Source organism: Pipistrellus hanaki (assembly GCF_964339955.1).
Source record: "Pipistrellus hanaki genome assembly, chromosome: 11".
In the NCBI taxonomy this organism is placed as follows: domain Eukaryota; kingdom Metazoa; phylum Chordata; class Mammalia; order Chiroptera; family Vespertilionidae; genus Pipistrellus; species Pipistrellus hanaki.
In genome coordinates, this window is record NC_140513.1 from 56,191,196 (window position 1) to 56,218,955 (window position 27,760).

The following is a 27,760-nucleotide window of genomic DNA, read 5'->3' on the forward strand; positions in this document are numbered from 1 at the left end:
TGGGCTCCTTCACACAACTGCCCTGGTCTGTTTCCAGGACACGTTGATGCATTTATATTGGCCAAAGGTGACGAAAGAAGATCACTTAGAAAATGTAACGTCAAGTGACAAAAATAAACATTTTAGGAAGAAGTTAGGTATGATGAGCTTGTATTTTTTTTTTTAATTTTTATTAATCCTCATTCGAGGATATATTTCCATTGATTTTTAGAGAGAGCAAAGGAAAGGAAGAGACAGAGAGAAACATGGATGTCAGGGAGGCACTTCCATTGGATGCCTCCCGCACGCACCCCGACTAGGGCCTGCAACCAAGGTACATGCCCTTGACCAGAGTTGAACCCAGGACCCTTCAGTCCACAGGCCAGCGCTCTATCCACTGAGCCAAACCAGCCAGGGTGAGCTTGGATTTTTAAGTTACAAAAAAAAAAAAAAAAAGCCCAATGACCACACATCTGTCAGAAGAGTTGCAGGGCGGCACTGGTGTCGGGAGGGAGGAGGCTGCTGGCCTGGGGAGCAAGCCCACCTACTCATGAGGCTCCGTAAAGGAGCGGGGTGCTTTCTGCCCGCCTCTGCCCTCCCTGTAACAGCACCTTCTCCTCCCCTCCTGGCTAACCCCCCAAACCCTCTCTGGGAATGCTCTTCTCCTCACACAGGGAGAGCCCCGTGGTGAAAGGCAACGCGCTGTTAGCCTTAAGCAGCCTTGCTGTCGTCGTATCCAAGCACGAAGCCAGCCTCTGCGCAGACGACACGGGCGTCCCGGAGGTGAGTCGGGTGATCTGAGCCAGGGGGCTGCGCTGTGTCACAGCTGGAAAGTGAGCCGTCTCCGGAAACCGGCTCTGAATTCACGAGGTTAGAGTCTGTCTGTCTGAGGCGCCAAATCTTTCCAGCTGACGGGCCTTAACCCCGGGAGCTCTAGGGCCTCTACGACACTTTTCGTGACAGTTTCCTCCCTCCCAGGTAAGCGGTCATTTCAATTTGAAGGGACCAATTTTATGCAACGGGGCCTGTCTTTTTGTGATGACATCAGTGGTAGCCAGCCTTAGGAGGTTAACCAGGCTTACTGAAAAGGAACAATGCTGTCAAAAAATGATAAATAAGCAGTGTTTACTGACTAGGAAAAAAAAAATCATACTTTGCATCTTAATTGTAGATGTCAATGGCAAAGTGCCTATTCATTTTTGCAAGGCATTTATTTCTTAATTAAACATGTGGCGAGCAGGTCAGTGTTCATTCCCGACGTACTTTTTCAGATAATTTATATCTGTCAAAATAAAAAGGCATGGGTACATTCTTCCTACAAGCCCTATTATCTAGGAGCCATTAGTATCTGGAGACAACATAGCCGGGGGTTAAAAACGGCCTTTGAAGTAGGAGAGTCCGTCATTTAAACCCTTACACTTGTACTTGCTGGCTCTGTGGTGTGCCATTGCTGACGTCCCTTTTGGGGGCCTATTTCTCCATCTATAAGATGGGGATAACGATACTAATCAGGTAGGATTATTGAAGGATTAAATGAATTAATAGACAAAAAGCACAATGCCTGGTTAATACTAACTTCTCAGTACTAGTCCTCATTCGCATGAGCATATACTGCATCACTTCTTGCTGCAAAAACAGAGTGTATTCTGTGTTATTCAGCCTGTGTCTGTCCCCACAGAATGTCTTATGGGCCATCTATATTGTTTTTTAGTAAGTGCTCAGAGAGGCTACACAACTTTCCTGAGGTGACACAGCAGTTGGCACTACCAGGATTTGAACCCAGACAGTCTGTTATTAACTGCTAAGCCAGCCTGTTCTGTTGTTTTGTTTTGTTTTGTGTCATGATGAGGTTTTTTGGTTGCAAGCAAAGAAAATGGCTCTCGTTTAAAGGAGGAACTAGATAAGGAATCTAGAAGCCAATGGGATTGAAGGCAGAGCTTAAAAATTAGGTTTTGGGAAGAACAGTAACCAAGGCAACCTGGGGAGTCCAGTCACAGGTACTGATGAGCCATCTCAGCAGACCCCCCGCTGGGATAGATAATCCAGTCATTTGCTGCCTTTGCATCACTCACTGAAGATTCAGAGTCCCATGGGTCCCCAGCCTACACTTGGGTAGGGTAGGACAGGTAGGTAGATTGAGCATTTAATCAAGCTTCAAATCCTGGAGGAGGGGATTTCCCAAAGGGTGCTATTACCAGTGAATAAGACAGTAGATGCCATGTGGCAAAAGCTACCATGTGTATTACATGTGAAAAAGAGAAACGTATCGGAGTTATTGTATGAAGGACAAAATGTAAGAGTAATTACTTACTATATGAAAATTTAACTTTAAACCCAGAATCTTATTTTAATGATGAGAAAGTTGAATTTTTAAAGAGAGGAATTGTTTCATACCCTTTAAAAAGAGCCATGCAGTTGTACTAGTAATTTACCTCAGTAATAAGTGGGGGGTGTAGCTCAGAGTTTGAATGCCAGAACCTCTTATTCTTCTTTATCCTCCCTACCCCCCTTTTGTTCTGCACTGTAACACAATACACAGAACACTGAGAGGCCACACAACCCAGAGGTTGGGCTTTGCTTTTGTTCTTGATGACCTTGACTTTGGCTGTTACTCAGTACACACTCAAGACCTCCTTATTTGATTAAATTTGAAGTTTTCAAACTTAATCTAAGTCTGCATATGACCAATAGCTAAAGAGCTTAAGAAGGCAGTCTTATTTGATTCAAGGAATTAATTCCAAGAGATACTTAACACTGCATTGACCTTTATAGTTTACACTAGAAGTCCATTGCATGCTATTCATGCAAGAATAGGCCTTCCTTCCCCTAGCTTCACTCCCGGCCACCCAGGAGCCTGCAAGTCCCTACTCCCGGGCTGCCTGGGAGCCACCAAGTCCTGGTTCCCAGCCGGAGCACACGCCTGTAGCTCTCTCTGCCCTCATAGCAGGTGTCCTGCCCAGCAGCTTCGTGCCTGCATATGCAAATAAACCCTCCATCTTTGGTGGGTTAATTTGCATACTCACTCCTGATTGGCTATGGGCATAACGGAGGTACTGTCAATTTACATGTTTGTCTATGATTAGGTAAGATGACCTGAATATACCATGTGAGTTAATGAATTCTTTTGACTTCCAGGGTCATGAATGATTTTTAAAGCCAAGTTCACTTTCTAATGAGTTGGGTTTTATTATTTTGTTTTTTTACAATTCTCTTTCCTTTTCCAAACTGAAAATCAATTATGTTTTTATGACTGATTAGCTAGGAAAATGTTGTGATGTTTCTTGAATGATAAATATATGGTGATAGCAGATAAATGCTAGTGATGGCGATCAGAATCATGTAAGCTGCTTTATTGCCTCCTTTGTGAAATGACAAGTCATAGAACTGAGAAATTTTGAGTTGCTTCCTCTGCACATCTCTCCCTTGAACCTCCACACTATCCTCACTGATCCTGGGAGAGCTCTGAGGAGCTCTGGGATATGCTGTTTCGCAGCCCCAATCCTCTCACTTGTGTTAAGTCCTGAGGGGCGCAGGTGAGCATGTGTGCTTGTCAAATACCCGCTCACCTCCTGCAGTCCTGGCAGGCGAAGTTGACTTTTTGACAATAGCATGCCTTTCTTTAACACAAAAGGGGGCTATTCCCTGAACCTAGAAATAATGTTCGGGTTTTCTGTTATCATTTCATATCATTTCATGTGTTTCTCCATCTGCAGGTTCAGCCGAATTTCATCTCCATGAAAGACTGGGTCTCCATGGTGGTTGACACTCTCCTGGTCATTGTGGATAGCCACTACCAGCCCCGGGGACAGCTTTTCTGCTCATTTTACTATGTAAGTCCGAGAGATGAAAAGTGATTCACAAACTCAAGGGATGTCTCTTCTCATCTCAGTCATTCACATGAAACCCATGATGTCATGTGATGATTCTTAGATGTACATTAGAATCACAATGGGAATCGTAAAAATGTGTGTGTGTGTGTGTGTGTGTGTATATTATATACATATATAATTTAAACAAACACTGATGTGTAGGCCTTACCTCTGACCTACCTGCTCAGGGATAGGCCCTGGGTTTCAGCACTTTGAATTCTGGGCTATTCTAAGGTGTAGTCAGAGTCAAGAGCTCCAGTTTTAGTAAAATAAACACTGGCTGCAGACGGAGCCCCTGAGTTTCTTGTCATAGTTTTTTTTGTTTCCATTTCAGGGTAAGTAAGTTTGGGCAGTTCACTTTATCTCTCAGGACCCTTGTTTCGCTGTCTATAAAATGAGGTGATTGAGCAATGTTATCAGTAGTGATTGGAGCCCTCGCTTCATCCCTTATTGATTCTGTTACCGTTGACCTGACACTTAACCCATCATCTTCCTTTTTCTTATCTGTAAAATGAAGTAAAAACTAATGCTCTGCCAACTTTACAAAAAAAAAAAAAAAAAGTGAGGATGAAATTATATCATTTATGGGAAAATATTTTGAAATACTTTCTAAATACAAAGTCATATTGTTGTTCCTAGGCACCTTCTCTTTCTTCACGCTTACATCCTGAGATCTGAAGCAAAGTGAAAACACATTTTTTTTTTTGTTTGGCTTCCTTTTCCCCTTTATTGGCAGTAGTGAGCGCTTTATTTCCGCATCTGTGTGGAATTGTTTTGGTCCTGCCTTATCACTCTCCAGTGCTTAGGGAATTACAGTGATCATGGGGCAATCAGCTGAGCAGCAGAGGATTAGCGCTGATTTGAATAAAAATATAGTGCAGGTCCCCATCAGCTGCTAAGATCGCAAATGTAGTCTCCAACTCCACTGCCCGAGGTCTCCTCTCTGTGCCTCTGCCCTGCCCTGCCCTGCTCCGGGGCGGACCTGGTATGTATGCATCTGGGGCTCCGGTCTGGAAGTAAAGTTTGAACTATACTTGAGGACAAAGCAAGGATATGCAGAATTAAATTGGAAGGTAGACTTTGCTCACCACAGTACGTTCTTTGCGATGATTTGTTTTCTGCCGGGCGTGTTCTGGTTTCTTAATGGTGGATGAGTGTTTTCTTAGCTTATGCTGAGGTCTCCGCACTAGCTCCCTGGTTCAATGTTGGGCAGGACACGCAGCCTATAGATTTCTAATACTGCTGCGTAGTTCCCACAAACCAATAACAATAGTCTCCTTACTAGCTAGGTCAGGGTTGCCTCTGACCTTCATGATTTTTGCACTGTTGTACTTTTTCAAAGCCCTGTTTCAGAAGTCACTTTTTTATTTTATTTTCAGGGACCTAGGGGCTAGCTCATTTTGAGTAGAAGTATCGTTACAGCAGTGCTGTGTTAACGAGAAGAACGTCTTAGCACATGCCTGATTCTTATCCTTAAAGTACTAAAGCTTAGAGAGCAAGTGAGGAAAGAATCAAAACCCTTTTTCATGTGCTTGGACGACAAGAGACAGCACGGCCTTTAGGACATGTGTGAACATTTGAAGTGGATAATGGGGAGGAGCAGCCAGCAGACTTCCCACTCAAGACACGTTGACAAGCGTGCGTGACGTCTGGTGGCGCCTCCGGCTGAGGCTCCAGGAGAAGCTGTTCGAATGCAGCTGCCCTGTCAGGACATGGGGGCTGCTCCTCGCGTCTTTCCCAGTAATTGCATATAGGGAGGCGCATATAGAGCTCTCCATTTCATTTTCAATAGCTGGTTATTGCTTTGTAACCAGAGGCTTTTAGGATTTCAACTTCCTTTTTAATTAAAAGGAATTAGCCCCCTGTAGGAAATAATCCAGCTACTGGGAAGCGTTCCCACCGAAGATTTTGGGAGATCTGCCAACAGATCCCTGCGCTTGTCCCCCCCAAGCTGAACTTGAACCGGCCCCACCCCCACCCCTCTTCGGCTCTCCCGGAAAACACTGGCTTTCTGGACATTTTATAACACGGCTGGGAGGGTTCTCCGAGCCTGGATAGCTAGCATCCCTTTGGGTATTCCGTTATATACACATGTGGGCTTCCAACCTGAAACTGTCCCAGGCTTTCTAGTGAGGGAACTCACACCCTTTCAAAGGAGACACTTAGAATTTGGTTCCTCACATTTAAAAGGATGCGATCAGTTAGCGGACCGTTTAGCAGCCAGCTGTGTCGGGAGGAGTGAAAACGTGACCTTGTACACAAACACGGCGACGGTTTTTTGAATTGCTTGTTCGCTTGGCAGGAGCGGGTCGGAGGGAAGCCCGTGTTGTTGCAGAGTGCCTGTGTGACAGGTATGTTTCCTCCGTGTGTCAAACAAAAGGCCAACCCCCTGTTTTCTCTCTCCCGCGCGTCCTAGAAATCCTACTCCGGGGAGAGCTCAGCGAGTGCCATCGCCCGCTCGGCGGCCGCCCTGGCTTTGTCTCTGCTCGTGCCAGTTTTCATTATCTCCTGCAAGGAGAAGGTGGAGGAAATCCTGGCCATGCTGACTGCCAGGTTACCTGGGAAACCGAGCGCTGATGAGTCTCAAGCCGTTCAAGTCCACATGGGCCTCGCTCTGGGGATGTTTCTCTCGCGCTTGTGCGAGGAGAAGCTCAGGTACGGTGGGGAACATTTCTCTTTGTGGTGCCGGTGGAGGATGCCACACACACACAGACACACACACACACACACACGCACGCACACACACACACACGCACACGCACAAGGGTGCTGGATCTGAGCAGTGCGTGCTTGCTGAACTTTCTGAGATGGCACGTCAGCCACGTGTTCTGCTTTATGAGTGAATTTGTCTTTCTAAAGTCCATCACATAGATATTAACGTGTTTTTAAGAGCTGCTCTTATTAAAGTAATTGGTTACTGGAATGTCATTTCATGCTTAGACAAAAGCCCTGAATACACCTGTGTGATAGAGGTGAGGAAATGTCTAATCTATGGTGCTATAAAGAAAAGCTGCCTTTTTCCCCGGTTTATAGCTGAGCAATGATTGATATCCCTGTAACATGGAAGGAAAGGATCGGGGTGTCCCTTGTGCCTGAGGGTGCGGGGATCCTTGAATCACCCGAGAACTGCATGTACCCAGTGTTAAGTGTTGCTTTTATCCTGGGCCCTGGCTACAGTTTTATAATCCTTAAGGAGTCTTAATCTGCGCATATTATACTGTGTTGTTTATTCCCTTTGATTGCTCGGTTTTTGGCCTGCTGGCTTTACCCATGAATGGAGCTAATGAACTATCAAAGAGCCAGGTGGAAAATTCCGCTAAATGGGGAAATCTTCCTGTTTGTGAATCTAGTTTTGTTGTTCATTTTATATTTTATAACAAATCTTAGAATTTTATATATATAAAAGTGCGAGCAGACAGGGCGGAAGGCAGCCTGGGCACCAGAGCGACGCTTTAGCTGAATCGCCGTGGGTATATATATATATATATATATATATATATATATATATATATATATATACAATATATATGATTATTGTAGTGTGTTACAGCATGAATATTTCGATGTCCCTGACTTGAAATGTAGCCCATTTGCCAGCACTGGGAGAGAGGGAGAGGCACCCGGTGTGCTGTTAGCTGTTGTTAAACTTTCCTGTCTGTCCAAAGGCAAGAAATGGTCTTGATGTAGAGAGACTAGATGACGTGATGTGATACTTAGATTTCAGTTTAAAACCAGTGGTTAAGGTTCCGTTTGTAATTCACAGCTTGGTGCACATACCAATATAGGAAACCTTTATGAAAATTGCCGTTGATCTGGGGAAATGCCATATTTCAGATCATCATTTTCAGCTCTTGGAAAGGTCTGTCAGACGATTGGGAGAAGTTGGCTTGGTCTTTGTGATCATACATGAAGCGTTTCCAGAGTACTCGTTTTGCTCTCCTCACCCGTGTTAGTCTATGTAGGCCTGGCTCTGGACATGAACAAATCGCTGCCTTCTGCATGTGGTTGACTGTTAACATATTGTGTGTGTGTGTGTGTGTGTGTGTGTGTGTGTGTGACAGGGCACCATGTATGTTTAAAGAGTTAAAACTTGAAAGTGGCTTTTCCCTCCTTTGCTACTCTGCAACGAATGGCAGCTCTTCTCCATCGGTGTTCCTGCTCTTTCTTCAGGATCTTCTCAAGCAGCATGCTTTGCAACTAACACTGAGCCGTGGCAGCTTCATTCCAGGCGGCTCCGTGTCATCCTCTCCTGGCCCGGCTCCCTTTCCCATTAGATTTCAGATGAGCTGCTGCTGGTGCTCGGGCTTGACAGGCTTGTGTCTGTGGATCGTTAAATCACACTACCCGGAGAAACCCATGGCGATTCAGCTAAAGCATCGCTCTGGGGCCCAGGCTGCCTCCCACCCTGTCAGCTCGCACTGGACTTTGCATCTGCAGGAACCCCCGGGGCAGGGCCTCAGGAGGCTCTTGCCATGGCCAGTGCCCTCCCAGAAGCTGCACACTTTAATGTGGCTTTAATGATCCTGTGTGATAGCACCCTCCTTTTGGCTGGTGTCTCAGTACTGCAGCCCGTGTAACTGCTCATGGCTCCCTCCTTCCTGGTTTCTTGGAGCAGAGGAATCGGGAATATACGCCTCTGGTACTAAAACATATTTTGCTAGATAGTGACAATGTCATCGGATACTGACATTTTCGGAGGAAAGTTTCCATTTTTCAGTAATGAAGGCAAATGTTTTGAGGGCATTTGACTGACTAGTTGATGGCATTAAAGAAGTGACCCAAAGCAGTCCCTCAGGACAAGGTGCTGGTCCCAAGAATGAAAAGTCACCTTGGAAAAGAGAATGGTGGCAGTCGATACATTTTTTTTTTTGGTCAAGCGTATGGACAAGTCACCTGAATTTACATTCTGGCCTAGAATTTATTCAGGAAAGCGTATTATTTCAAAGCTTGCTTCCATCCTGACTCCCAGAGGATATAGCACTCAGCATTTGTTTAGCATATTTAAGTATATTTTACTCCAGAGAACAACTATAATAGGACTTACCGTATTTTCCGGCGTATAAGACGGCACTGTGTTCTAGTAAAAAGCCTGCTCAGATTGGCCAGAGTCAGAGAGGCCGTCTATTAAAAAAAGAACTGGTGTTGCCTCGGAAGTGGGGGGTAGTCTTATACAGCGAATATAGGCCTAAACCTGTGTTTTAACTGTAAAATTAGGGGTCGTCTTATACGCCGGAAAATACGGTACTTAGTTAAAGCTATTAAGTGTGTGTGTGTGTGTTCATTGCAAAATCTAATCCTTCACCTCGAGCAAAACCACTGCCTGCAGTCCTGGGGTGAGGACACGGGCAGGGCTCTGCACCGGGCTCCCAGCTGCGTCCCCCCGGCAGGCAGAGGCAGTGGGACCAGACCTGACATGTGGGACCCTGATAATCAGGTGTCGGTGAGAAAGCCCACGCTCTGCCTGGAAACACTACCTTTTCTGTTTATTTTACTGTGCAAGCCATAGTGCTCACCAAGGCAGTGACAAAATCGCATCAGTTACCACAGACAGGAACATGGAGAGCTGGTGTCCACACCCCACCACCACCGCCTTTTTAAAAGGTGTAACTAAAGGAATAGAACTTATAACCTCCACAATTGAGACATGAAACCAAAAGTGAGTCTTTGCATGACCATTATTGAAAAATAGGAGCTTCATGGGTTTATTAAATATTCTGACGACAACCCCTTTAGCTCTTAGAAATACCTTGTTTGGAATTCTTCTGATTTTGGTTTTTATTTATTTATTTTTTTTAGTGATGTAAGATTTTAATAGACAAAATTTGCGACAACATGATGGCCTAGGGCAGTGGTCGGCAAACTCATTAGTCAGCAGAGCCAAATATCAACAGTACAACAGTACAACGATTGAAATTTCTCTTGAGAGCCAAATTTTTTTAACTTAAACTTCTTCTAATGCCACTTCTTCAAAATAGACTCGCCCAGGCCGTGGAATTTTGTGGAAGAGCCACAGTCAAGGGGCCAAAGAGCCGCATGTGGCTCAAGAGCCGCAGTTTGCCAACCACAGACCTAGGGACTATTATACTCTAAGTGAAATAAAGAAAGACAAATGCCATATGATTTCACTTCTCTGTGGAATCTAAAGAAAATGAACAAACAAAGCAGAAAAGGACTCCCGGAAGCAGAGAATAAACTGATGATTACTAGAGGGAGTGGGGGGATGGATGAAAATGGTGAAGGGAAGTAAGAGCTACCAAATTCCAGCTACAGATAAATGTTATAGGGATGTGCACAGGACAGAGAATACAGTCACTTGTATGGTAATAAGTGTGCATAGTGGAAGATGATTATAGACTTACTGTAGTGATCACATATTAAGGTTTATAAATGTAGAATCACTATGGTATTCATCTGAAACTAACATAATATTCTATGGTGACTACTTCAATTATAAAAGAGTTTTAATGAGCTGAGAAAATGCAAAAGTGGAAGTGTTTATTGGTTTGCAAATAATTACAATGTTCAGAAACCCAATTATTGAATAAATTCTCTAACTCAGTTTCTCTATCTACAAAATAAATACATATGAATCATCAATAGTATTGATTGTTACTTTTGTGTTTTTTTAAAGTAAATGCATTATCAGTGAAATATTGAGAGCAAAATATTGTGTAGTGAGTATTTGGGACAGTTGAGTGACTTTAAATGACTCGTTTTCCCCGGGGCCTTTCCCTAGTGACATTTCTGGCCACCAGATGAACCTCCTGCTGATGAAGTCCTTGGATGCCCTGGAGAACTGCTGCTTTGACCCTCATCTTGAGCACAAGTATGTGGATCCCATGTCCTCTCTAGCAGGTGCTTAGAGACTAGTTTTTTCTCTGCCATAAATTTTATATCCTAAGGTGAAATATATGTAGGGCCCAATCTGTAATTCCTTTGCAAAAGATTCTTAGCAATTACCAAAGATCTGTAACTAGAGCGTTCTTGTTCTGAAAGCAGTGCTTCGGCAAACCGTTGGCCTCAGTGCGAGCAGCACATGTCCTTCTGTGGCTGTCGTTAAGTCACTAATACCTTCGCTCTGGCTCGTACATCTCCCGTCATGCCTATGTCTGGAGGCTTGTGTGCATAAGTCAATCTTTTTAAAGAAATTTTTTTTAATTTGGACTAAAAGAGTCTTAGACCCATGATTTGGCTTTTCCTGTGGAATCCAATGGCTGAGGAATAAAAATAGAAACAAATACAGGTTACCCCAGGGTTTCCCAGCTCCTCAATGTTTATGGGTCCGTTTTTGCCCCACAGACCTCATGATTTCTGTCCATTTAACTGAATATTTTAAAATGTAAATTCATTTTCTCATTGCCATTATGAAAGAGAACAAAATGAAAAGGTGTAATCAGAAAAGAATGCCTCGAAAACCAGCGTTAAACATACTCATTTAGTGAGACACTTAGTGTTTCCATTAGCCTCTGTGACCTGGGGGGGGAGGGGGATGTGGTTTCCTTAGGTTCACTGGAGTATGACATGTTGAGGACTACATTGTACCTTTTTGTACTTATGCATGTCTTAGAACCTCAGGTTTGGATCCTCGGGGGTTTGTTATTACTTAGAAACTCAACAGATTATAGGCACTAACCCCCAATGTATGAATTCATTTACTCTTTGCTGAATGGGCATTTAAATCAGGGTTTGCATTTCTGGCCTTTAGGAACTTACAATCTAAAAATACATTTGTACCATCTAGCCTGTTTGTTCAAAGTGACAAAAGAGTAAATGGTAGAAGTAGCTTCATGTATCAAGTACTCATCATGAGTAAACAAAACCAAGTGTTCACGTAGCAGGTGGTCGTGGCGGGCCTTCTTTCAGACGCAGGCTAAGGTTGGGTAAGAACTGTTTAATGGAAAGTATAGAGCCATGGAAGGTTGAGAGTTTTGAGCCTAAGCTGTGTATTAGTGATGGTGTCTTTTACAACCAAGGAGTAAGCTGGGATCTCGATATCTCTCTCTCTCTCTCTCTCTCTCTCTCTCTCTCTCTCTCTCTCTCTCTCTCTTTCTCTCTCTCTCTCTCTCTCTTGTCTCTCGTCTCTCGTCTCTCTTCTCTCTTCTCTCTTCTCTCTTCTTTCTTCTTTCTTCTTTCTCCTCTCCCCCTTCTCCTCTCTCCTCTCTCTCTCCCCCTTCCCCAGCTCCCCCCTCTCTCTCCTTTCTTCTCTCTGCCTTCCCCCTAAAGGTGTTTGTCATAGCTTGGGGGAAATTTTATGATTAAGATGCTCCAAAATTTCAGCCAGTTGAAACTACCAAGAATGACTTTCAAGTATTATAGTCATTACTTTCCAGGAAGTTTGTTTGAAAGTAAGGAGGACCACGGGGAGAGCGGAATTACCCACAGTATGGGTCTTTACATGTATATGAACTAAATAAGTCTAAGCGTATTTAACTTTGAAATGAACTTTTTATCTTAATAAGATTCTTATTTCTTTACTCATAACCTTCTTTCTTGATTCTTACCTTGTTAACTATTTGTTTGAATTTGATTGAGCAGCTGCATTTGGGAGAGGAAGGATGGGCCTATTTAGGGGCTGACCCTGCAGAGTCAGGTAGAATAGGGTCATCAGATACTGCCTGTTCATTTAGTAAGCCCTGGCCTGTCTTCAGGGCCCCAATTAGAAACACCGGCCCTTCAGGGAACCCTCTCTTTATCCTCTCAAAACTCCCGTTATTCCTCGAGTTAATGAAGTTTAGCATTTTGTTATGTCTTAATGCTTTGTGGGTGGCAGTGCTTAGTATGTTGTTCCCTCTCTGGTTTGAGGTTTAATTAATACTTACTGAGTAGCCACAAATTGTGCAAGGCATTTTCACATCCCTTTCTCGTGTAATTAAGCCTTGATTACACCCTAAATGTTGACACTAAATTAGGGATCAGTTTCATTTTGGTTTACTGATGAAGAAAGTGAGTCTCAGATAGGAGCCTGGTTCAAGGTCACACAATGAGTGGCAGAGCTCGGAGAGGAACCCTAGGTTGTCTGACTTCAAAGTCCTTTTCCTCTCTCTTGGGTTGCACAACATTGAGAACATTTCAATAGAAAGAAATCTGGAGTATTATTCACAGTGAAAAAGAATGAAATCTTGCCGTTAGCAACAACATGGATGGCCCTAGAAGCATTATGCCATGTGAGATACATCAGACAGAGAAATACTGTATGGTTTCACATATATGTGGAATCTAAAAAACCAAGCAAATGAGTAAACAAAACAGAAACAGACCCATCACCATACAGAGCTAGCTGATGGTTGCTAAAGGGGATGGGGAAATAAAATAAATATTTTTTAAAATCAAAAAAAGTAGTTTGACCCATAATGTACAATACTTATTCTTTTTCTCTGACATGTGGGTCTTGCTTGCCTTTTTTTTTTTTTTTTTTTTTTTTTTTAAAGTGTCTAACTAGTGTCAGGCCTGAATGCCTGGCTCCTGGCGTAAAGTATCCCTCTGTCGAGTGAGATTGCAGATGTCTAGGGCAGTCCTCCAGTGAAACGGTGGGAGCTTTACCAGGAGGTCGTTAATGGATCTGGGAGCATGCTACCTCAAGTGATAGAATTCACCCAGAGCGAATTCACCACGCTTCCTGGATTTAATGGACATGCCCCTGCTGAGAGAACCCAGCACCTGGGCTGGGCAGTGTTTGTGGTCCCATCACTTACATTTTGCTGCCATCTAGTGGTAATCATTGTGCCATTGCAGTCCTCACAGCCCTGATCATGCTATCCACCTAAGTACTGGGTAATTATTACTATCGAGCTTTCGCAAATATCATAGTATTTGTGTAGCATTTTGTAAAGGGCAAAGTGCTATACGAATGTTAACTGTTATTAGGACTAATTATTAGATGGACTAGTACTTAATCTGCAGGACAGCCTACAGCAAACTGAGGAATTGAAGATTCGTCTCTGGGTAATTTTAGAAAGTATACAGCCTTATATCTCAGTTGATGTGGCAACACACATATGAGAATTGCATAGCTTTTAAGTCACAAAATTTCTTTTTGATAGTGGTATTTTAATATACTCGGTTAAGACATTCAAATAAGTAATGTCAGAATAGAACATGTAATTTTAAAACTCAGACTGTCTTTATCATTTGTTAGTATTCTTTTCTTATTTTAACCCTCACCCAAGGATGTATTTTCATTGATTTTTAGAGAGAGAGAAATATCAAAGTGAGAGAGAAACATTGATCAGTTGCCACCCATACACGCCATGGCCATGACCAGGATCGAACCTGCAGCCTATGTATGTGCCCTGACCAGAAATCAAACCCACAGCCTTTTGGTGTTGGAACAACTCTCCAAACAGCCAAGCACCTGGCCAGGGCTGTTAGTGTTCTCATACAAGATTCACGCTAGCAATTCCAAAACCTCCACTTTATACCTGATGTAGCTTGTTTTTATTGCATCTGTCTGATTTGGGGGGGTAGAGGGCGGGAGGTGGTGGTTGTTTTGTTGTTTATTAATCTTTGCCTGAGGATATTTTATTCCAGAAAGTAGAAGAGAGGGAAGGAGGGGAAGAGAGAAACGCCCCTGGGAGAGCTACACATCGAATAAGTGCCCCCAACCAGGAATCGAACCCAAGATCCTTCGGTGGGTAGGCCAAGACTCTAACCACTGAGCAACACCAGCCTGGGCATCTTTCTGAGGCACCAACAGAAACCAATTTTTCTGTTTTCAATGTACAGAAAGATGGGAAAGCTACCTCTGCCTGTTGTTCTCGGTTTAGAGCTGGCAGACTCCTCAAAGGGAAGCTAGGATGAGGACAAGTGTAGAAATGCTGAGCTAAGCAGTTGGTGAATCTTTCAGACTGAGGACAAAAAGCAAACACATTAAAATATAGAAGATTTGGAAATGAGGAGGAAACATCAGGAATAAAGGTTTAGAACCACCTACCTGGTGCATGCTGGGGAAAATGAGAAGAGGCGGAAGGAAACAATCTAGCAGGTGCACACACTCTAACATATTTACTGGCACATGTGTACATAGGTAGGTTACACATTCATGTTAAATAATCACCACTGGAGCAATGAATAGAATCGTCATGAATGGGAACCTTGCCTAAGACTGACTATGCCGTGAGAACATTCGGGTAAATGTGAACTAAAAGCAGGGTCTCTTTTTTTCTGAGCCTTTGTCCCCATCTGCCTGGGGATGGTAAAGCAGGAGCCTCAGACCAGGGGAGAAGGGTTTTTCTGCACCCACAATAGCCCCAGAAGCAAGACTTAGATAACTACCTATTTATTGAAAAAGATGAACCCCAGTACTCAAGTGAGCTTTGGGAAGAATCCTTTTCCCACATGAACCTGATACATTTTCTTAAATTAGTCTGGCAGGAAATAGAAATCACGTTTTCCTGATTGAACCTTGGATGACATACTCCGTGAATTTTACAACTCGTAAAATTTGCCTCCAACTAATCAAAGGAACCTAGTCTTGGTTTTCTTTTGTTGTTGTCTTCCTTTCGGTAGCTCTCCTCCACTTCAGACGGCCGTGAAACCCTGCCTTTGCTCAGTTCCCGGTGCTCACGGGGTCTGAGTTGGATGCCTGTCCCACCAGCAGCGTGCTGGGTGCACAGACACTGTGGTGAGAAAAACACAGAGAAGGCGCCCACCCGCATGGCATGGAGCATGCAGGCTGGCGAATGAGGTGGATGGTAATTAAACAATCCCCCAAATAATCCTCATTCTGACGAGGATTTATAATTAAAATTGTCTGAAGTAAATTAGTGCGGGGTGCGGTGGGAGAGTAGTAAAGAGGCTCCCTGCTGGGCCAGCGAAGGTGTCCCTGAGGAGGCACATTTGAGATCTTGAGCAGAAGTAGCAATTACATAGTCAAAGAGGGAACAAAAGTCAGAATCTCCTAAGTGTTGATCACATTTTGTCTAGCTTTATCTTTGGCATAATTCTATCCAGACTGTATGTGCACCAGCATAGAAAGATAGCCAGGCCCAGCCGGCGTGGCTCTGGTGGCTGAGCGTCAACCTCTGAACCAGAAGGTCTCAGTTCAATCCCCAGTTGGAGCACATGCCCAGGTTGCAGGCTCAATACACAGCGTGGGGCGTGCAGGGAGCAGCTGGTCAGGGATTCTCACCATCGGTGTTTCTATCTCTCTCTCCCTCTCCCTTCCTCTCTGAAATAAATAGAAATATATATATATATATACATTTTTTTTTTTTTAAAGGATAGCCAGAAAAACTTCCCTTAGATTCTAAACGAGGAGAAAGACTTGAATCTGCACTCATGGCAGCCGCCTCTCCTTCAGGAACGTGCTCTGTCCTGACAGCAGGCGGTTCGGGGCTCCATGCCGAGGCGGCTGCTTGGAAGAACTTGATGCCGGTTGAGCTTGTTGACTTCACGTTAGCATGTCAGGGGCACCGGCATCTCTGCCTGACTCCCGATGGGTCCCCCTGCAGCCGCTTCTTCACAGAGGATTTTCTCATGCCAGGCTGTTAGGCAATGGAACCTAGAAACACCCACTTGAGCCATGTTCCTTTCCTGGCATCATGCAGGGGGCACCCAGAGGGGCTGGGGTTTGGCGGATAGAACAGAAGGCTGGGAATTAAAAAACAAAACACAGCCGAAACCGGTTTGGCTCAGTGGATAGAGCATCGGTCTGCGGACTGAAGGGTCCCAGGCTCGATCCCGGTCAAGGGCATGTACCTTGTTTGCGGACACATCACCGGTGGGAGGGGTGCAGGAGGCAGCTGGTCGATGTCTCTCTCTCATCAGTGTTTCTAGCTCTCTATCCCTCTCCCTTCCTCTATGTAAAAAAAATAATAATAAAATATATTTTTAAAATAAATTAATTTTTTAAAAAAAAAAACACAACACAACAACAAAAGCACCTTCTGGCTGCGCACCGCTGGGAACACTCTGTGACATTGAGCAGACCCTGTAGCATCCCCGGCCAGTGGGTGTCCCTTTCCGACACGGATGCTCTGTTTGCACAGGGGTGTTGGGGGAATAACGAACATGTTCATGAAATGGCACGAAGGTCCTTGAGGCCAGCCCAGGAGTTAGATGCCACGCTCCCTACTGGAGATCAAGCCCGCTACCCAGGCATGTGCCCTTGACCGGAATCAAACTGAGCAAAGTGGCATCGGGCATGGGCACAGAAATCGGGGTTCAGAGACGTGCCCGGAGCCCGCGCTGCAGCAGCTGCCGGGATGGGGGAATAGGGGAGTGAGGGGAGGGAGGGGGAAGGCACACCGGGCCCTCGCCAGGGCAGCCGCTGGGACACTCGGCACCCCCTCCATTTGAAAAACAGCCACGAAGACAAAACATTTTCTTACAAAGCGAGAAACGGCCTCCGAGCTGCATTATCTTATCATACTGGCGAGGCGTTCCGGGAGGAGGATTTGTTTCTGTTAAATGGGGATGCATTCTCTCCGGAGGACTCGGGCACAAAGAGCCCAGGGCCCCGATTGAATTGTCACTCGGGGTAACTTTTGACAAGCCTGTCATCTGTCCATTTTCTCCCCTGACCCAGTGGTCCTCCGAGAGATCAGAGGGGAGGCGAGGATTAGGTCATTGTGCGCAGGCGAGCACCGTTTCCCTGAGAAAGAAATTCCACTTGCTGGAGTTGACTAGGAAACACGGAGCACGGAGCAGGGGCCTGGTAACCGCTCCTGGCATTGGCCCGTCCTGCTGTTAGTCAGACCTCCTCAGCTCAGGTGCTCAAATGCAGTCTTTTCTCTCCCGTACAGTTCATCACAGTGCACACAAGGTGGGGGTGGGGGTGGGGATGGGGGTACCACAGCTCTCCTCTGGGTGCAGCGATAGCGCCGGCTTGTCTTCTGTGTATGCCTCCTCCTCCCCTCGCCATGGGATTTAAGCCCAACCATTTCATCAGTTTTCATGTCTGTGTTTCTCCAGTGTGTGCACCGCCCTAGCCTGGGCCACGATGGCCGGTTTTGTGGTCAAGGTTGCCTTTGGAGGAGGGCGGGCATGTGCTTTGGTGTTTCGTGGGACACGCTCACAGAGCTGGCAGCAGGATGCGCGTACAGCCCTCTCCCCGCAGCCTGTGGAGCCTGTAAACTCCCGGGAAAAGGCGGAGAGCGGGTTCCTGTGGTTTTTAACAACCTCGTCCTTTTGGCTTCCAAGCACGGGCTGCATCCTGGGAGTGGGACTGGTCCTGTCCCTCATGAGCCACAGCGGCCAGACGGAGTCGCGCGTCCACGTGGCCGCGTCGCTGCGGAGGCTGTCCGCCCACCTCGACGGCAGCGGGAGCCAGAGCCGGACCTGCCAGGAGGTAGGAGCGGGGTCCCAGGCCCCTTCCCCTTCCCGGCTTGGGCTCTCTTGTTGCTGCTGATTTTCTACTGGGCACATTTTGGTGGCCCTGGAATTAAAGTCTTCCTCGACTTCATCTGGGATAAGGAGAACGAACGTCTGAGTGGCAAGCCTCCTCCAATAGCTCATAAGGGTTTCAAATTGGGCAGCTGTTTAAATCGGCTTGGACTTCCATGTGGCAGGTAAGATAAGAGCTGGGCGTGAATACAGACTCCCGAGTCAGCATCACCAGCAGGCACTCTCTGAGGAGCGCTGCGGTTTCTGGAGGGAAGTTGAATGGAGTCTGAGAATTAGGCCCCAGCTGATGGAACTTAAAAAAAAAAAAAAAAAAAAAAAAATGGCCAGGAAATAGCTTAAGAAAGTGCAGATCGAAAGGTATTTGCTTTTTTAAATGTCAGCCAGCATGAACATCACTGAAGGGATTCCCTCCGCCACGTTAAAAGAAGGGCTTTTCCTGTGGCGGCACAGATACACGCAGACCTGCAGTTCACATGACGCCGCCTGCGTGTAACCGTGGGGGGGTGTCTGTCCTGTGCGGGGGAGGCTGGTCCCTGTGCTGCCCGCCGGAGGGAGCAGGAGATGACCTCTTGGCCTGACCAGACTCCCCCCCACCCCCACCCCAGGCCGTGTCCCAGGTGGCAAGCTGTAAAGGCCACTGTGTCCCTGCGTGCCGCCTCCTTTCCGGCGTGGGCCTGTTGACTGAGTCGGTGAATTTCTGGGCAGCACAGAAGGCTGAAGTTTTGTTCTCAGACATGCCCCACATTGCCTTTTTCTTTTTTAAAATATAGTTTATTGATTTTAGAGAGGGAGAGAGACAGAGATAGAAACATCAGTGATGAGAGAGAATCATTGATTAGCTGCCTCCTGCACGCCCCCTACTGGAGATCAAGCCCGCTACGCAGGCATGTGCCCTTGACCGGAATCAAACTGGGACCCCTCAGTCCACAGGCTGACGCTCTGTCCATTGAGCTAGGGCCCCACATTGCTGAGCATGATTCAAAAGGATATATATTTTTAAGCAAAAGGAGAAAATAAAATTTTGTCACCCAGGAGCACTTTGGCTAGTAGAGAAAAGCAAGGTTTTCCTATAATTGAGGCATTTGGCTGCTTGATGTTTTAATGTCTGAGGCCTTGGACACGTGCTTTGTTTTTTCCTCCCCTCTCATGTTTTATTAGCCAGTTTCTACCTTAGAAACCACCTATTCTTCTCCGGCAAATAAGCCAGTGTGAGGACATGCACATTTCCACTTGGGCCTGAGAGAGTTTCATCGTGAAACTGCAAGATAACGGGGAAGGGGGTGATTAACTGTGATTTGCAAAAATTGAGGCTCAAATAGGTTGTTTGACTTACCTGGCGTTGCTTAGCCAATAAATGATCCATTTGGAATATACACCAGAGTATTCCGTATCTACTCCCAGTGTTTTTATTTGTATTCATTTATTCACTCATGTATTCATTTAGTTACTAAATTATCGTACAGTGCTAGGAAGTGGGAGGTATTATCTCTATTTTATCTGACTCTAAAACCCTCAGTTGTGGTCCATTCTGCTCCATTGCCGCGACGGGGGAAGCTTGATGCAGCCATGTCTCCAGCCCCCTGCTGCTGGGCCTTGGATCAGACCTGTGGCACTCAGGAATGTCCACTGGGATGAAAATCGGCTTCTGCCGCTTATGGATGGTGTGTCCTAAATTGGTGAGGGAGCCTCTTGGTTTTGAATGTCGCTCCCGTCACTCGCTAGCTCTGCGTAGTTGAGCCTCAGCGTCCTTATCTATGGAGCAGGAATAATGACGCCCATCTCACAACATTGTTAGCAAATACAGGTGGGAGGTGTCCTTAAATCCAGTCCTTCCTGAGGAGACGTGTGACCCAATATTTGTGTCCACTAGACCTTGTTCTTTCCTTTTCCCTCGTGAAGAAACACTGTCCCGTCTTTTCTTCCAGGTGCTGGCCTACACCCTCAGCTGCGTGTGCACAGCGGCGTTCAGTGCCGGCGTCATTGAGGCTGTGGAGGCCGAGGACACCATGAACAAGCTCCGCCTGTTGGTGGAGAGCAACCAGCAGGTTGGAAGGCGGCCCTGATTCCTTCCCTCTGAGGGGCCCAGGCTGCTGCTCAGCCCCGATGCTGACTGACTCTGATGAGGGGATATGGGACATTTTTCATGCCCAGAGCTGAGGAGCTTCTAATTACCCTCTTATCTCATAGATATGGCCAACAATCACGGGTCTTTTTCTCTCTCATTCCTTATGTCCTCCTCTAGACTTTTTTTTTTTTTTTTTGGAGAGAGTACATATCCTTTTCAGAATGAATACACAGAGGGCTCTGATAAGGTCAAACCTTAGCAAATACAAAGCAAATAATAGAGACTAAAAATTAAATGCCTGTAAATTAAATTAAATTCCGTTGGTTCCCTCTAAAATATTATTCAGCCTTAAAAAGGAAGAAAATCCTATGCTCCAACAGGGATGAATCTTGAGGACATCATGCTAAGTGAAATAGGCAATCACAAAAAGATGCATACTGTATGATTCTATTTATATGAGGCACCTAGAGTCGTCACATTCATAGAGATAAAAAATAGAAAGGTGATTGCCAGGGGGAGTGGGGGAAGATGAGGAGTTATTTTTAATGGGTATAGAGTTTCAGTTTTGCAAAATAAAAAGAGTTCTGGAGATGGGTGGTAGTGATTGGTTACACAATAATGTGAGTGTACTTAATACCACTGAATTGCATAGTTAAAAATGATTAAGTTGGTAAATTTTATGTTATAAGTATTTTACCACAACTTTAAAAATTGAAGTGGGGGAAAAGGCTCTGTCTGATTGCACATGCTCTAGAATTTTCTCATTGCTGGTGATAGTGTTTTGTGTGGGGGTGTTGTTTTTTTGTGTTTTTTTTAAGGTTTCTCTAAGGTCTCAATATTGACCACAGTGGGTTACTTCAGGATTCACTGGTTTTAAATGCATAAAATTTGGTATTGTTACTTTATGATAATTTGCCTGCTCACGTTCAGTAGGGTTTGCAACATCAAAATGTAGACGTTGACATACTCAGTGCTCATTCTGAGACATTTTCTCTTCTTGTTTGGGAATTGACAGCTTGTGTGATCTACTTGGGTATTTTCGCTCGAACCCCTTCTGAAATGTGGATCCTTTGAGCCGCGTTGCTCAATAGTGCGGTGTTATTTCCCTCAAATAAACTGCTCACTGCAGCTGACGCCTTTGCAATGGGACTGTAGCTTGTTACAAACCAAAGTCGAGGGTTTTGTTTGTTTGTTTTTGAAGCTTATCTCTCTATTATTTATTTATTTGAGATAATCTAGCCTTATTGAGGTTTGATTGACAAAATTGTAATTTACTTTTTTTTTTCTGTATTGATTAAGGTATTACATATGTGTCTTTATCCCCACCCTCCTCCACTCCCCTCCACCACTGCCACTACACACACACACACACACACACAGTCTAGATTTTTTAAATCTGCCGCTCTCCGATTCTCAGATGCCTAAAGAACTTGTCGGAGGAGAGGGAGCCCCTGGAAGTGCTTGTGCTGAGCTATGTAAACGTTGCTGACCGGGCCATTCTTCCCTCCCCTTACCCCTGTTTCTGTTTGTTTGTAACAGACTTCAGGTTTTGCCTTGGCGTTGGGCAACCTCGTTCATGGTTTGTCTGTGTGTGGACATGGAAAAGCCGAAGACCTGGGCAGCAAGCTGCTCCCTGCCTGGATCAGGACTGTCCTAGCAGAGGTAGAGGTCGCCACCTGCATGGGATCTTAGTTTTGTATAAAGGAAAAAGGCTACTTCATTGGACCATTTATAGATGACTGCTCAGACATATAGCTGAACCATAAAAGAATGGGCGATTTCAAATGAAAGAGAAACGTGAGCTCACTAGCCCTTATACATGATACATCCTGTCAACTATGATAGTTTTTTATTAAACTGGTTACTTGGACAGTGTTTTTATTTTAAACGACATTGTGGTTTTGAAAAATAAGAAACAAGCCACTTATGATCTAACGACTTCAGCCCGTAGCTTTATTCACGTCTGAGGCCATTTTTGGTTCAGTGATACAGGTTATGTTGACCCTACCCATTTAGTACCATTTGACCATTAATTTTGCTAGGATATACTAAGTTTTCTAGAATGCAAACCCAAGGACTGTTTCTCTCTTGACATATTCTTTGTTTTCAGGGCTCTCCCACAATGCTTTGCTTGGCAGCTCTCCATGGCATGGTGGCCTTGGTAGGCTCGGAAGCGGATGTAATGCAGGTAAAAAGAAAGAAAGAAATCTGCATATGTACCTAGCCAGAGTACGAGCAGAATACCTAGCATCTCAGTATGCTAAGGACAGAAGAATATATACTCATTGCAATGGTTACACTGGGCTTTGCAGTGACTTTAATATATAGAAAATTGTGTTGTTGTTGTTGTTGTTTTAAAAAAAAGGTTTTTTATTGATTTGAGAGAGAGGAAGGGAGAAGAGAGAAAGAAACATCAGTTGGTTCCCCCCTGCATCTCCCCTCCTGGGCACCTAGCTCAAAACCCAGGCCTGTGCCCCAACCGGGAATTGAATTGGTGACCTCTTGGTACATGTGGGGCCACTCAACTAACTTAGCTGCACTGACCAGGGCAGAAAATTGTTCTTTGCTGCGAATTCTTTGTATAAGAGATTTTTTCCCCATTATTTAATTTGATTTGTAGGTATTAAACCTAGTCAACTTAATATACTTGCTATAGAGTTCCCTGCTTAAGAAAAGTTAATGAATCATAATTTCAGAAATCGTTTATAAGAAACTCCATTGTACATCTGTAATGTTTAAGTTAGTATCTAAGCACACTTTTTTTTCACTCAAATGTTTTCCAGCCCTGCCGGCATGGCTCAGTGGCTGAGCATTGACCAGAAGGTCGCAGTTCAGTTCCCAGTCAGGGCACATGCCCTGGTTGTGGGCTCGATCCCTGGTGTGTGGCGTGCAGGAGGCAGCTGGTCAATGATTCTCTCTCATTGTTGATGTTTCTATCCCTCTCCCTGTCCCTTCCTCTCTGAAATCAATAAAAACATATTTTTAAAAACAATACAATGTTTTCCATAGTGGACACACATATGTGTTAGTTTGCAAGTAATCCTAAGGACCTCCTTTGCTTCTACAGTTCAGGATCAGTAGGTGACTGCTGGTGCCACGCTGAACTGGAGCTAGGAAATCGGTGATAAAGCCGGGGCCCTGCTCTCCAGGACCTCACTATGAAGTCCGTTTTTGAAAGACAAGGACGTAATGATAAATGACTGCATGGTGCAGAAGATGGTAGCTCATCCACTAGGAATGTCATCATGTACTTTTTTGGGGATGCTGGAGTGAATTTTTTTTTTTTTCTTTCAGCTGAAGTCAGAAGCCATCCAGACCTCTCAGTTTCAAGCCAGACTTAATGAAGTCATTAGAGCCTTAACACAGGTGAGAAGAGGGAGTTAAAGCCTTCAGCAGGAAAACCGATGTCCCCCTTTTTGCCTTTTTTTTCCTTTCGTGATACAAACTGTTTTCCTTAGAAAATGAGGAAATCTCTGTTACTGATGGTGAGTTTAAGGGCATTTGAAAAATGGTTTGTGGCCCTGCATTTGCTGGGGGGGGGGGGGGGGGGAAGCTCCTATGGGGAAAAAAAGAAAGCTGGCATTTTGAGTTAAGTTGGCATTAGTTTCCCATAAAAATCAGAGCCTGACCTTGCAAGGATACAGGGACGGTGATTTACCCACATCCTGTCCCAGTGGCTGAGTCGCCAGTCAAGTGACACCAGCTCCCATATCACTGGGACAGGATGTGGGTAAACCCCTGTCAGCGTTAGCCTTGCTGAAGAATGAACATAGTTATGTGCTGAGAAATTATTTTATAGCTTAATGCTTTTATTTTTTAATGATTATGTTTATGGCATAAAAGTTGAGCACAGAAGGAGCTGAACAAATAATCACAGGTAGTCCTCGCAGCCTGAAGGACTGCCCCTAGTGTCTGTCACATTGCTTTCCAGGCATTCTCATTTTCTTTGCCTACTTACTTGGTGTTCTCTCTGCACACAGACCTTTGTGTCCTAGTCTTACAGTTAGGTGTAAATGTAAAATGTTGGTGATTATAACACCTGAAGAACTCTTAGTAATTCAAGTTTTAAAAGCAAACATCAATTTCTGAACAGAAGAAACTGTCTTTTTTTCTATGAATATGAACATTCTAAAAAAAAAAATACTTAAGTTGCTATAACTTGGGAGAAAAATCTATAATTTAAACTATTTTTAAAATGCTTATTATGAATGATCAAGTATTAATAGAAAAGTATTTAAAGAAGAGAACAAAATACATATCTCCTTCCATTTTTAGAGGTATTTTAAACAAATTATCATCTCTTTTTACCTTTTGGATTTTCTTTTCCCAGTTTTTGATAATATTTTGAGGCCTATCTAACTCAGGGATATCTGAGCCAAGCACTGCTATGCTTGTCTATCATCATTTGATTCACTCATTCACTCATTCATCTATTCATCCATTCAGCAACTCTTGTTAATCACGTATGTTGACCACCCACTAAATCATCTCAGACTTAGTAGACTAGATAGGTGATATTGCACCTTGTCATAGAGCTTCTCATTACCAGACAAGCCACCACCGCATAAAAGATTTGTGACTTTCTGTGAGTGGCCTTTTACTGAATTGAGTTCGGATCATTTCCCATCACTGAACTGTCACATTTTCATCCACAGGTCATCAGTGTGTCCGGGGTGATTGGTCTCCAGTCCAATGCAATCTGGCTTCTAGGACATCTTCATCTCTCTACTCTGTCCTCAAATCAAAGTAGAACCTCTGGTAAGAGTAGAGCCTGGAGCTGGAAGGAGGGTGCTGGCCCGGGCTATGTACTCTGTTAAGAGCATTAGTCTCCACAACAACCCTCAGGCTATTACCGCCCCTGTTTGACATCAGGAAATGGGTTGTGGAAAGGCTTCCTGACCTTCCCATGGTCACGAGGCAGTTAGTGGCGGACACCAGTTTGAACTCCGATCTGTCGGCCTCCAAAGCCCATGCTCTTTTCCCTCTTCTCCCTGCCTCCCTGGGAGGACAGTTCAGACATCGAGTCTAACCCCGTATTTTACAGATGCAGAACCTGAGGCTCGGAAATATTATGTAACTTATGTACAGAGCTGGTTCAGTGACAAATCCATAAAGAAAAGAACCAGGTCTCTGAAGCTTGGAACAAAGTTCTTTTTTCTTTTACCAGATGTCATAATCACAGTTTGTATACTACTCATATTCATTAGAAGTCTCTTCCTCTCACAGCCAGCATGGCTCAGTGGTTGAGTATTGACCTATGAACCAGGAAGTCACAGTTCAAGTCCCAAGTGGGCACATCCCCAGTAGGGGGCATGCAGGAGACAGCAGATCAGTGATTCTCTCTCATCATATATATATATATATATATATATATATATCCCTTCATCTCTGAAATCAATAAAGATATTTTTTAAGTTAAAAAGAAAAGTAAAAATCTGTTCACACATGGCTGGGTTTCTTCTGGCCCCTGCTTTTGAGAAAATAATGGGGTAAGTGCATTTAAAGTCATGCATCTCATTGACTGGAACTGAAATTCTAGGTCTTAGAATAACAAGGCTTTTTCTATTTCCAGCTTTTTTGATAAGAAGCAATAAGGAATATTTGCAATTCCCACATGCTTAATTTATACCCATGCTCGAAGATTTTCTGGAAGGCATCCCTATCATGTACCGGGACCTGTATCTGCTCCTCGCTCTTGATAGAATTTTGCCCCACTGGCTCTCTTGGACCCAGGCCAGAGGGGTGTAGGTATCAAAGATTCCTCATTAAAACCTCGTTCCCCATATGCCCTGACAGGCAGTGTGTGGACAGCATTACCGTGAAAACGGGCCCCTGTAATTACTGTCTCCCTCACTTCCAGTCACTCCTGAGCTGCAGAAATTGGGCATTATTCCACAGCATTCCCAACATAATGAACGTCAGACAACCGGCAGCTGGCATATTAAAATGGGGAAAAGAAAGAAAACTTAGTCAAGGGAGGAAACCCATGGTAATGCTGGTTTGAAGGGCAGTGCTCTCACAGGATGGTACAACAGCATGTCTGCTTTTTTACATAGGCTTGCTGTTGTTGTTAAGAGTAGTTTACTGATTTTTAGAGAAGAAGGGAGGGAAACATCGATGTGACAGCACAACATGGATTGGCTGTCTCCTGCACGCCTCCCACCTCCTACACACCCCACCAGGGATCAAGCCCGCAACCTGGGCATGTGCCTTTGCAGGGAGTCAAACCAGCAATCCCTTAGTGCATGAGTTGGTGCCCAACCAACTGAGCCACCCCAGCCAGGGCTACATAGGTTTTTAAACATTACGGGCTCTATGGTCTGGCACACATAAACTCGGGTCAGGTCATAGTGAATCATTCTACACTCAACTTCTTTGGAACCCAAATGATTGTATGTCTGGAAAAGTACAGCTACTTGTTTCTGGTGGAATTTTCTGGGAGGAAAAGAATCCTGGAAACTCACCAGGACTCGGCGAGCATAAATGTCACTGCTTCGCTGTTCCAGGTCAGCAGCACCTGGTTGTTATTTGTCCCTTAGTCCCTGCCTCATGAAGTAAGAGCTGGGTTGCTACTGATTCTGGTTGTTACAACTCATGGCTCTATATCCGATTCAGGATGTCCTGAAGTTTTTTTTAACCACTTCAGTAAAATATTCCTCCTCTCTGGTTTCCAACCTCTCCTGGGTTTACTACCATTTCAGATAGCTCGCCTCGCCTAAGTGATGGCTTCAAGGCCGGCCACTTTAATAGGATTAGGTGCAGCCACAGAGTGCTGTGCTGAGACTAATGGCGTAAACATCGCCGGTTTGTCTCCAGGTTGATTTGGCAGCATTGTCTTTCCTTCATTGGCCCCGCCAAATGCATTGGTTAATTTGATCATTTTTCTGTCTCCACAGTTCCTACTGACTACAGCTATTTGCCTGAAAGCAGTTTTATTAGAGCAGCCATTGGCTTCTGCATTACCGGAGGAAAAAAAGGCAAGTAAACACATTCCTCAAGTTTTATCCCTCTTTCTGCATATTAAGCAAGGAGTGTGCCCTGAGCATGCTTCCGTATGAGTAAACAACACAAATCTGAAGGGCTGGTGATTTTCTTCTACTTAGAGCATCCTTGCAACAGTGAGGACGAGGATCCCAGCTACATTAAGTGGCACAGAAAGCACACACGGTGCAGTCTCCTGGCATCGCCGTATCTGACCTGGTGGGGTCAGGGGGAGGGGTGCTCTGTGAAGACCTCACTTCATCTTCCGTCTGGTGATTTCAAAGGAACAAGCTCCCGTTACTTTCCTAGTCAGTGTCAAATGAGCATCACCTAAAAAGGGGAACAGGGCTGGGTGCCCTTTGTGTTTCAGGAACTGAGTGAGAAGCGGGTCTTCCCCTGAAGCTGTGTGAGCACCCTGTGCTGTTGGAATCACTGGCTCTGGGCTTTTTTTTTAGCTTATGTTCTTTTTCTCTGCAAACGTTTGTCCTTGGGGATTCTTTCTTCCTGTCGCCCCCATTAGAGC

At 44.7% G+C, this 27,760-nt stretch overlaps 1 protein-coding gene across 1 annotated transcript in view; it reads left to right on the forward strand.

Moving 5' to 3' along the window:
* Positions 1-27,760, forward strand: part of FOCAD (focadhesin) — a 274,520-nt gene that overhangs the window by 205,928 nt on the left and 40,832 nt on the right. The window contains exons 25-35 of the mRNA XM_084898094.1: positions 654-762; positions 3,693-3,809; positions 6,265-6,503; positions 10,585-10,674; positions 17,988-18,135; positions 20,117-20,236; positions 21,796-21,918; positions 22,367-22,444; positions 23,551-23,622; positions 24,912-25,014; positions 27,153-27,233. Coding sequence (XP_084754220.1) covers positions 654-762; positions 3,693-3,809; positions 6,265-6,503; positions 10,585-10,674; positions 17,988-18,135; positions 20,117-20,236; positions 21,796-21,918; positions 22,367-22,444; positions 23,551-23,622; positions 24,912-25,014; positions 27,153-27,233 — 1,280 coding nt within the window. The remainder of the gene's footprint in view (positions 1-653; positions 763-3,692; positions 3,810-6,264; positions 6,504-10,584; positions 10,675-17,987; positions 18,136-20,116; positions 20,237-21,795; positions 21,919-22,366; positions 22,445-23,550; positions 23,623-24,911; positions 25,015-27,152; positions 27,234-27,760) is intronic.